This window comes from Cervus elaphus, chromosome 24 (genome assembly GCF_910594005.1).
Source record: "Cervus elaphus chromosome 24, mCerEla1.1, whole genome shotgun sequence".
Taxonomy (NCBI): domain Eukaryota; kingdom Metazoa; phylum Chordata; class Mammalia; order Artiodactyla; family Cervidae; genus Cervus; species Cervus elaphus.
The window spans coordinates 44,367,623-44,378,464 of record NC_057838.1 but is presented as its reverse complement, the minus strand read 5'-3'; the positions used below and the strand labels follow the sequence as shown (position 1 = coordinate 44,378,464).

The 10,842-nt window shown below is 42.6% G+C and overlaps 1 protein-coding gene across 8 annotated transcripts in view; it reads right to left on the bottom strand.

The window, feature by feature from the left end:
- Positions 1–8,425: 8,425 nt before the first annotated feature.
- Positions 8,426–10,842, bottom strand: part of TAFA4 (TAFA chemokine like family member 4) — a 210,546-nt gene continuing 208,129 nt past the window's right edge. For all 8 annotated transcript variants that reach the window (XM_043886373.1, XM_043886372.1, XM_043886374.1 and 5 more), the window contains one exon: positions 8,426–9,558. In XM_043886373.1, coding sequence (XP_043742308.1) covers positions 9,547–9,558 — 12 coding nt within the window. In that variant the 3' untranslated portion in view covers positions 8,426–9,546. The remainder of the gene's footprint in view (positions 9,559–10,842) is intronic.

Here is a 10,842-nt window from a genome sequence, read left to right as displayed (position 1 = left end):
ATTTATTGTTTATAGACTTTATGATGATGGCCATTGTGACCTGTGTAATGTGATACCTCATTGTGGGTTTTTTTTCTTTAAGGTTCGTTTATTTATTATTTGTATTTGGCTACACTGGGTCTTTGTTGCTGTGTGGGCTTTCTCTAGTTGTGGCGAGCGGGGGCTACTCTTCGTTGCATTGCACGGGCTTCTCATTGTGATGGCTTGCCTTACTACAGAGATGGGCTCTAGGGTGCACAGGCTTCAAGAGTTGCCACTGGCGGGAACTAGGCTGTGGGCTCAGTAGATATAACGCACAGGTTTAACAACTCCACAGCATGTGGAATCTTCCCAAGGCAGTGATCAGGCCCATGTCCCATGCTCTGGCAGGCAGACTCAACCACTGGACCACCAGACAGACCTGATACTTCATTCTAGTTTTGATTTCAGTTCCCTAATAATAAGCCATGTGGAGCATATATATATATTCGTGTGCTTCAAAAAAAATAGAAACCTACGGTATGCTTTAAATATATCCTTGAGATTGGCTTCTTAAAGATCCACTGTGTTTTGCATTGTTATTTAATTAGCTATGCAGGACATCCTTAAGGGCAAGTGAGGTTTTCACCCTTCAGGCCTCTTGAGAATGTGGTCCCCAGAAGCACCAGGTTTACGGTTGTTGTTCCAGGAAATGGCCACAAGGCGGCAGCATGTCGGGATTTCCCCCCGCCCACCCCCAACTCAGGAGGCTAGGGCAAGGAAACCGAAAGAGAACTTCCTGTTACTGAGTCGTAGATTGGAATGGACTATCCCAGAGGCCATCCAGAGCTCCTGTCTCATTACTTCTTCCAACTTACAGTTCAAGCTCCAGACAAGTCCCAAGCCCTGCCTACACCACTCTGCAGAGGGAGCGGCCACTGGTAGGAGAGGCGACTCCAGGAAGGAGGCTGCCTCTGGGGACCCCACCAGGAGACTCGGAGAGCAGGGGTCTTTTCAAAGGCTTTCCAGCTGAGAGGGTCCACGTCACTGCAGGGCACTGGGCTTGGCTGAGCTGTAGGGGGGCCCGTGTGGGTCTGGAGATGTGGGGTCCTCACGGGGAACCAGGGGCTCGGTTTGCAGAGGGGCTTACGTGCTGGCAGCAACCCCCCACCACCCCCCACTGCCTCCGCTCCACCCTGTCCAAGCCCTGGGACGCAAGGCTGTTCAAGCTCCAGAAATATGTCACCAGGCCAGGTGCCCGAGACCTGAGGGGAATATCGTTGGCATTCTTTTTTCTTTCTAAATTAATTTTAATTTTCTATGGGAACATAGATGATTTTCCATGCATTCCTTTTTCAGTGTACACCAACCTGATTCAGTTACACCTATGCATATATCATTTCTTCTTCAATTCTTTAATCATACATGGTGTTACAGTGTGTTGAGTGGAGTTCCCGGTGCTATACAGTCGGTGTTTGTTGATTATTTAGTTTAAATATATTACTGTGTATATGTTAATCCCAACCTCCTAGTTTATCCCTCCCTTCCCACTTTCTTCTTTGGGAATGACACAGTCGTTTTTGAACTGTGGGTATCTGTCTTTTGTAAATGAGTTCATTTCTATCGATTTTGAGGTTGCAGGCACAGGTGGTATCAGTGTCATTTTGTTCTCGGTCTGAGCTCCCTCGCTTAGTATTAATGTTTAGTTCCACCCATGTTGCTCAAAGAGGCATTATTTTATTCTTTCGAATGGCTGAGGAACAGTCCATTGTATTTACGTACCATGACCTCTTTAACCATGGAAGTCTCGACGGTCATCTTCCTTGCTTCATCTCTTGCTGGTTGTCACTGGTGCTGCAGGGAACATTCGGGTGCATGTGTCTGCTCCAATTCTGCTTTTTATTTGTATCTGACCCAAGAATGGGAACATGAATCATGTGATATGTTTTTTGTTCATTTATTAAGGAATTTCCATACTGTTCTCCATTGTGGCTGTTACCAATTTTCATCCCCCCAAAAAGGGACATAGAGGGCTCCCTTTTCTCTATACTCTTTCCTGCATTCGCTAATTGTAGATTTTTGGTGATAGCCATTCTGTTGGGTGGGAGATGTTACCTCATTGTCCTTTTTATTCAGTTCCCTAAAAATGAGCCATGTGGAGCATCTTTTCATGAGTTTAAAAATAAATGAAAAAGCCACCCACAGTGTACTTTAAATGTACCCTGAGATTGGCTTCTTCAAGGTCCACTGTGTTTAAAATTCTTCTTCGATTTCTTCCCTGGGACATTCTTTAAGGGCAAGTGTTTTTTGTTTTTTGGTTTTTTTTCTTCATTTATTTTTATTAGTCGGAGGCTAATTACTTTACAATATTGTAGTGGTTTTTGTCATACATTGACATGAATCAGCCATGGATTTACATGTACTCCCCGTCCCGATCCCGCCTCCCACCTCCCTCTCCACCCGATTCCTCTGGGTCTTCCCAGTGCACCAGGCCCGAGCACTTGTCTCATGCATCCAGCCTGGGCTGGTGATCTGTTTCACCCTAGATAATATACATGTTTCGATGCTGTTCTCTCGAAACATCCCACCCTCGCCTTCTCCCACAGAGGCCAAAAGTCTGTTCTGTACATCTGTGTCTCTTTTTCTATTTTGCATATAGGGTTATCGTTACCATCTTTCTAAATTCCACATATATTCAGTAGTATACTGTATTGGTCTTTATCTTTCTGGCTTACTTCACTCTGTATAATGGGCTCCAGTTTCATCCATCTCATTAGAACGGATTCAAATGAATTCTTTTTAATGGCTGAGTAATATTCCATGGTGTATATGTACCACAGCTTCCTTATCCATTTGTCTACTGATGGGCATCTAGGTTGCTTCCATGTCCTGGCTATTATAAACAGGGCTGCGATGAACATTGGGGTGCACGTGTCTCTTTCAGATCTGGTTTCCTCGGTGTGTATGCCCAGGAGTGGGATTGCTGGGTCATATGGCAGTTTTTTAAGCCCCTCAAGTGCTGAGTATGTGGTGCCGGAAACACTAGGTTTCAAGTTGTTGTTACAGGGAATGTCCACAAGGGGGCAGTATTTCTGAATGCCCCACTCGGGTTGCTGGGGCAAGGAGAGCTAAAGAGAAACTTCTGTTCCTTGGGTTATAGATTAGAATGGAATGAGCCAGAAGAAACAGCCCAGGGCTCCTGTCCCATTACTTCATCCCCCTTACGTTTCAACCCCCAGACAAATCCCAAGCCGTGTCTACACCACTATGCTCAAGGTGCTGTTATATGTAGGAGAGGCAACTCCCAGGAAAGAGGCTGCCCCTGAAACCCCCACCAACAGGAGACCTGGAGAGCGGGGTCTTTTCAAACGTTTTCCAGCTGAGAAGGTCCAGGTCACTGCAGGGTACTAGGCTTGGCTGAGCTGTAGGAGGGCCCGTGTGGGTCTGGAGATGCTGATCCTCACAGGGAACCAGGCACTCGGTTTGCAGAGGGGCTTATGTGCTGGCAGCAACCCCCCCGCTGCCTCTGCTTCAGCCTGTCCGGCCTTGGCATCAGGGCTGTTCAAGCTCCAGAAATGTGTCACCAGGCCAGGTGCCCGAGACCTGAGGGAAATAACGTTGGCATTTTGTTTTTTCTTTTAAATTTGTTTTTTCTTTTCTATGGGAATATAGATGATTTTCCATGTGTTCCTTTTCAGTATAGACCAACCCGATTCCTTCATACATATGCATGTATCCATTGTGTTTCAGATTCTTCTCCCACACATGTTGTAACAGTGTGTTGTGTGGAAACCCTGTGCTATACATTCTGCGCTTGTTGATTATCTAGTTTAAACATGTAGCTGTGTATATGTTTACTTAAGCTTCCTAGGTGATCCTTGCTTCCTGACCTTTGTTTTCCGGTCCCAGTACATTCCTTTTTGATCTCTGGGTGTCTGTCTGTCTTATTAATGAGTTCATTTCTATCCATTTTGAGGTTGTAAGCATAAGTGATATCAGTGACTCATTGTTGCTTTTCTGTCCGACATCCGTCACTCAGTATTATGTTTAGGTCCACTGATGTTGCTGGAAAAGGCATTGTTTTATTCTTTTTTTATGACCGAGGTGTATTCCATTGTATGTATATATATGTGTGTGTGTGTGTGTGTGTGTGTGTGTGTGTACCACATCATCTTAATTGAAACTATGTCTGGATAGACATTTTCTTTCCTTTCATCTCTTGGCTGTGATTTGTCTTTGCACCTGGGTCCAAGAGTGAGATGGCTGGATCATGTGGTACCTCTTTTGTTCACCTTTTAAGAAATCTCCATACTGCTCTCCATCATGGCTGTTACCAATTTTCACCCCCCCTCCAAAAAGGGCATAGGAAAGTTCCCTTTTCTCCATGCCTTCTCCTCCATTTACTGTTTATAAATTTTTGGTGATGGCCATTCTGTTTGATGGGACATGATACATCTTTGTTGTTTTTCATTTCCTTTCCCTGAAAATGAGCCATGTTGGAGCATCTTTTAGGGAGTTTAAAAATTTAAAAAACAAAACACCCTTGTTGTGCTTTAAATGTACGCTTGAGGTTGGCTTCTACAAGACTTACCCTGTTTTGAATTCTTTTTCAGTTACCTCCCCAAGACATTCCTTAAGGCAAAGTGTTTGTTTTTCTAATAACCCTGCAGGCCTTGTGAATTGGAGAAGGGAACAGCTACCCACTCCAGTATTCTGGCCTGGGAAATTGCATGGACAGAGGAGCCTGGCGGGCTAAGGTCTATGGGGTCGCAAGGAGTTGGACACGACTAAGCGACACACTTGTAGATTAGAAGGGAATGTGCAAGAAGTAACAGTCCAGAGCTCCTGTCTCATCACTTCTTGCACCTTACAATTCATGCTTCAGACAAGTCCCAAGCCCTGCCTACACCCTAAGCAGAGGACGCAGTCACACGCAGGAGAGGCGACTCCAGGAAGGAGGTTACCCCCGGGGACCCCCCACCAAGAGACTCGGAGAGCAGGGGTCTTTTCAAAGGTTCTCCAGCCCAAAGGGCCCAAGTCACTGCAGGGCACTGGGCTTGGCTGAGCTGTAGGGGGGCCCGTGTGGGTCTGGAGATGTGGGGTCCTCACGGGGAAGCAGGTGCTCGGTTTGCAGAGGGGCTTACGTGCTGGCCCCAACCCCCCACCACCCCCCACCGCCTCCGCTCCAGCCCCTCCAGCCCTGGGACGCAAGGCCGTTCAAGCTCCAGAAATGTGTCACCAGGCCAGGTGCCCGAGACCTGAGGGGAATATCACTGGCATGTTTTCATTTTAAATTTAATTTTTTTATTTTCTATGGGAACATGGATGGTTTTCCATGTGTTTTTCAGTGTACACCAGCCTGATCTGGTCATGCATATGCACATATTAAGAGTTCTCATGATCTCTCCCATACGTATTATCATAGTATACTGAGTGGGGTTCCCTGAGCTGTGCGGTAGCTCCATGTTGATGATCCAGTTTAAATATATTACTGTAAATAGTGTAATCCCAACTCCCTAGTTTATCCGTGTCTTCTTACCTTTCTTTTTTAGTAACCATAAGTTTCTTTTTCAACTCTGCGGGTCTCTGCGTTTTGTAAAGAGTTCATTTGTGTCCATTCTGAGATTGCAAGCATCACTGATATCACTGCCTGTCCGTCCTTCTTTGTCTTATTACAGTTGTATGATAAGCTGCAGGGCCATTCATTTTTCTGCCAACGGCAGCATTGCATTCATTGTCTTAATTCCCGTGTGTATATATATGCACTATGTCTTCTCTATCCGTTCCTCTGTGAGTTTAGCTTGCTTTTATCTTTTAGCTGTTGTCAGTAGTGGTGAAGTGACCACTGGGGTGTATGTATCCTTTCAAATTCTTGTGTGTTCCGACTACTGCTCAGCAATGGGATTGTTGGATAAGATGGTACTTGTAGTTTTAGTTTTTTAAGAAACTTCCAAAGTGTTTTCCATAATGGCTGTACCAACTTGTATTCCTACCAACAGGAGATATTCCTTTCTCTGTACACTCTGTCCAGGAGTTATTGTATTTAGTTTTTGGTGATGGCCATTCTGAACTGAGAGCTGATATTGTGATTTGCACTTCCTCCATTATTAGTGATATTTAGCATCTCTTCATGTGGTTTTGTCCATCTGTATGTGTTCTTATGAGAAATGTGTACTTAGATCTTCTGCACATTGTCTAATTGGATTTTTTTATTTGTTTGACATGAGGCTACATGAGCTCTTTGAATAATTTGGAGATTAATCCCCTGTTGCTGCCACATTTCTAAATTTTTCCTTCCTTTTGTGGGTTGCTTTGTGTTTTATTTATGGTTTCCTTTGGTGTGCAAAAGGTTTTAAGTTTAATTAGGTCCCATTTTTGTTTATTTTTATGGCTTTTTTTCTTACTTTAGGAGGTGGTTCAAAAAAGATATCGCTGCAATTTATTTCAAAGAGTGTTCCGCCTACATTTTCCTCTAAGAGTTTTATAGTGTCCCACTGTATATTTCAGTCTTTGGTCCATTTTGAATGTATTTTTGCGTGTGGTGTTAGAGAATGTTCTCATGTCATTCATTTGCATGTCGCTGTCCAGTTTTCCTAACACCACTAATCTGTGTCTTATAGTTTTCAGAGCACTTTTGTCTTCTTAGGTAGGTTTATTCCTAGGTATTTTATTTGTCTTGCTGCAATGGTACATGGGATCGTGTCCTTTATTTTTCTTTCTGATCTTTTCCTGTTAGCGTATAGGCATGCTGGTGTCATCTGGGTATTAATTTTGTTGTATCTTCCATCTTTACTGAAGTCATTGATGAGCTCTCATAATTCCCTGGTAGCATCTTTATGATTTTCTGTGTGTAGTATCATGTCATCTGCAAACGGGGACAGTTTTACTTCTTTTCCAGTTTGGATTCCTTTCATTTCTGACCACCTTGGCTAAGTCTTCTAAAGCTATGTTGAGTAGAAATGGTGACAATGGACACCCAGGTCTTTTTCCTGATACTAGAGGGAATGCTTTCAGTTTTCACCGTCAAGAATGATGTTAACTGTGAGTTTCCATATTTTTTTTTAATACATAAAGAATACAGTTTTTCTTGTAAACTCATGTTGAAGTTCAATACTGAATATTCTTTCCAACTGTTTTTAATGTTGGAAGTGTGACATTTTTCATGTGTGTATCCAGTGGCAAAGAGTACAGTGGACAAAGGGTTAAGTAGATTTATTTGTGTATAAAAGGATGAAAAATCTCCCCCCAGAACTCTGAGGGGTCTTGGGAAGGTTCACTAAGTGTTGTTGAATTTACTGTGTCAGCAGAATTCCACTTTTCCAAGGGGACGTGCTCCAGGGGTCTGAGTAGTTCAGAGCAGCTCGCAGAGCAGTTCTCACAGTGGAACCTGAGGGAGTGCTCTAAAATTGAGGAGGTTGCTGCTTCCTTAGGAGAGGGCCTGTCTGAGTGCACAGGCCTAGCAGGGCAGCTCAAAGTCCCAAGATGTAAGAATCGAATGTCTCTCAGGTGTTGAGACCACTTGCGCCACCATCAGAGAGCCAGAGGTTGATTCCTCCTTTGATATCTTTTCTGGGTTTTTACAGAATTTAAAACAAAGACTCCTATCTACTTCCCTACCAGAAAAAAATAGGAATGATAACACTAAAATACTTCTCAAATACCCATTTCAGAGCTAACTTGAGAAGTAGGTATAAAGAACACTTTGAAGCAGTAATGGATGAAATGGCAGCTTCGATACCTGCCATTTTCCCAAATGGACTGTTTACTCCCTGGAAGTAGTTTATACCCTGGAATGAACCTCAAGGTGAAACGATGTCATTTTTACTTGGTCTTGTTTGGGGTAAAAGATCAGATGTGTGACTGAAAAACTGAGACATGTCTCGTGTTCCATAAAATTTCATTTTAACTCGCTTTTTTTTTTTTTACAGTGGAACATCTTATACTAAAGGCAGCAGAATGCATGTAAAACATTATGAATGTGCCTCAACTTAATTAAATCTTCCTACATTTTAAATTCTCCTTACTGCTACATAGGTTTGGGAGAAGAAACAAGATAGTGATCTATATATAAATTGCCATATAGTAACATTAAACTTTATGTAAAGTTTTCACATTTATAATAAAAATTTGCAAGCCTAAGAATGTTAACACCAAGTCTTATGGAATAAAACAGTCACAAAAATGTGTACACCAAACACGATCAGTGAAACAAATGTTTTACTTACTAATATGAGAATGACAATTCTGGTAGGCATCTAGTCAGTCAGATTCAAACAAAATCTAGCAAAGAAGTAGCTATCACCTTTCTCCATTCCTTCTGCAAGAATAAAATCAAAGAGACGTAACTGTTATTGTTACAAACAATACGATAATATTTTCTCCCATAATTGTGACAGGACAGGGATAATCAACAGTGCAGAAAGTATGTTTTTGGCATTTCTTAACATATAAAATTTATCCCATATTATTATAGTGGTATCTGTTTAATAATATTATGCATTTAAAATCTGGGTCACTTGTCTCTAATACGTTTCTGCATGACAGCATCTGAGAATGTGTGGAGACACAGCTGCTGCAAAGTCATTTAACCAAAAAAAAAAAAAACTGACTCCGATTTTACTCACATTTAAAAAATAAGATAACTAACAAATAAGGAGGGAAGGTGTAGGGCTAACTCAGTCACAGTCTAAAAATTCTGCCGTTCATGACTTTTGTCTCGGAGTTAGCAACAGTTTGACTGACATAAACTGGATCTGAGAAATCACCCTTGATCTAAACAGAAAGTGTTCTATATTTTCAATGATTTACCTCTCTGCATACACTTAAGCCATAGAAACCCCAGCAGGTTTCCTTCCTGTTGTGTATGTGTCACGAGAGGGCTTTGGTTATAAACTATTGGGGTTGATACACTTCCTTCGACTCGGTGAAACGGCACACAGAAGTTACAACGGGAGCATTTTATTTCTGCTGCCCTGCCAAAGGGCCTTACAACGCAGAGAATTTAAAAGCAGGGAAACAAGTGCACACACAGTAACCTCACCATAAGTCCTTCTATTCCTCAAGGTTTATAAAATAAATTTTCATCACCAGTTAATCAGAGTTCATCAGTCTACATCTGCAAAAAAAAAATTTTCTGCCAAAATGTTTTGTTATCTGGACCCTTTCAGATGACCCACAACAGGGCTGAAGGAAAAGTTCACAGGAGGAAGAGAATGAGGGGCCTCAGAAGCAGGTCCGGGCTCCTGTGTAAATGCAGAAAAAGCTGCAGACCTAGTCTTCATTCAGTGATGATCCATCTTTTCCAACTTCCAGTTTATTGGTCCAGAGTCTCTTGGAGGTATGTTCCTTAGGAATCCAGGTAGGATGTGCGCTGTGTGTGTGGCGGCCCATGGTTGTGACTCAGTGTAGTCAAGTCGCGAGGCAGTGAGAGCTGGAACAGTTACGTAAACACCACCATTCATAGCACAGATGTGCCCGTGTGACGTGGGTAAAATCTCAGACAATCTCCCGCAGAGTCCAGGGCCGCAGTCCCAACAGGAGAGGGCTGCAGCCCGCCCCTCCTCCAGCGTGGAGGCCCCGCTCTCTCTGCTACCGTGTGACCTGAAATGAATTTTAAAAGTTAGCATTCAGCACCCTAGACCCACCAAAGGGAATCCTTCCTCTTAACAGACCCAGAAGTCCCTGTCTGTGTCAGATGTGTACAATTTAATAGTCGGGCCCCTTTATCTGTAACCAGCCTCTCCCAATCAGCTGTTGACATCAAATTCTTCTTTATATTTGTCTTCCTTTTAGGTTGCAGAGGAAAACACACCCAAAACATTCCACAACATGGTATTAGGCCCTAGTTCTGTACTTGTGGGGTTTATAAAAAATCCCAGCAGATTAGGTGCATTCATTGCTCATCAAGGTAACGCATGTGTGCTAAGACATGCTTTTATTAACGGGACTAAACTTTTGTCAGATGAGTGCTGATTTAAGTCCGTGTCTGTCACGATCAGAACTGCCTTCGCTATATTTTTAAGGAGCCACTAAGCGCAAGGTAGTTAACTTTTGTTTTCAAAAACAGATTATTTTATAAAACTACAATATTTTCTGAAAATGTGGTGGTGGTTTAGACGCTAAGTCGTGTCTGACTTTTTGCGACCCCATGGACTACAGCCCACCAGGCTCCTCTGTCCATGGGATTCTCCAGGCAAGAATACTGGAGTGGGTTGCGGTGCCTTCCTCCAGGTGATCTTCCCGATCCAGGAATCCAACCCGGGTCTCCTGCATTGCAGGCAGATTCTTTACCCACTGAGCTATGAGGGAAGCCCTTTCTGAAAATCTACATCCATTAAAAAATGTGTGGTTTCTTCCACTTATAAGCACCCAGGCTCACCATTACTTGGGATCTAAGAAAACAGGTCTGCAGTTTCTATAGTTTGATTTCATCATGTAATAAATTGTACAAGTTAGATAATCAATACACCACCTGGGAATAAATAGAAGCATAATATGTTAACCCGTCTACACCGTCAGCATACTTTTAAAGTAAATTATATTCTCTGATCACATAGTCATCATGACTACTTGATAGTCATCATCCAATCAGGTATATATTCAAACTTCAGGTATGCTTTTAACTGACATAGTCCTTTATTTTTAACAAACATAGTCCTTTTGTTTGCTATATAGTATTCTCAGCACAAATAGTATTAAAACCCTTTCCTCATGAAACTCAGCTAAAATGGGGTAAATATAGTTTTTCTGTAGAACACCAAACAGTAAAATATTTTCAGTTTTGCAGGCCACACAGTCACTGTTGGATCTGCTCTACTCGGCTTTATACCACGAAAGCAGCCATAGGCAATACATAAACCAATGGGCATTGCTAGGTCCCAATAA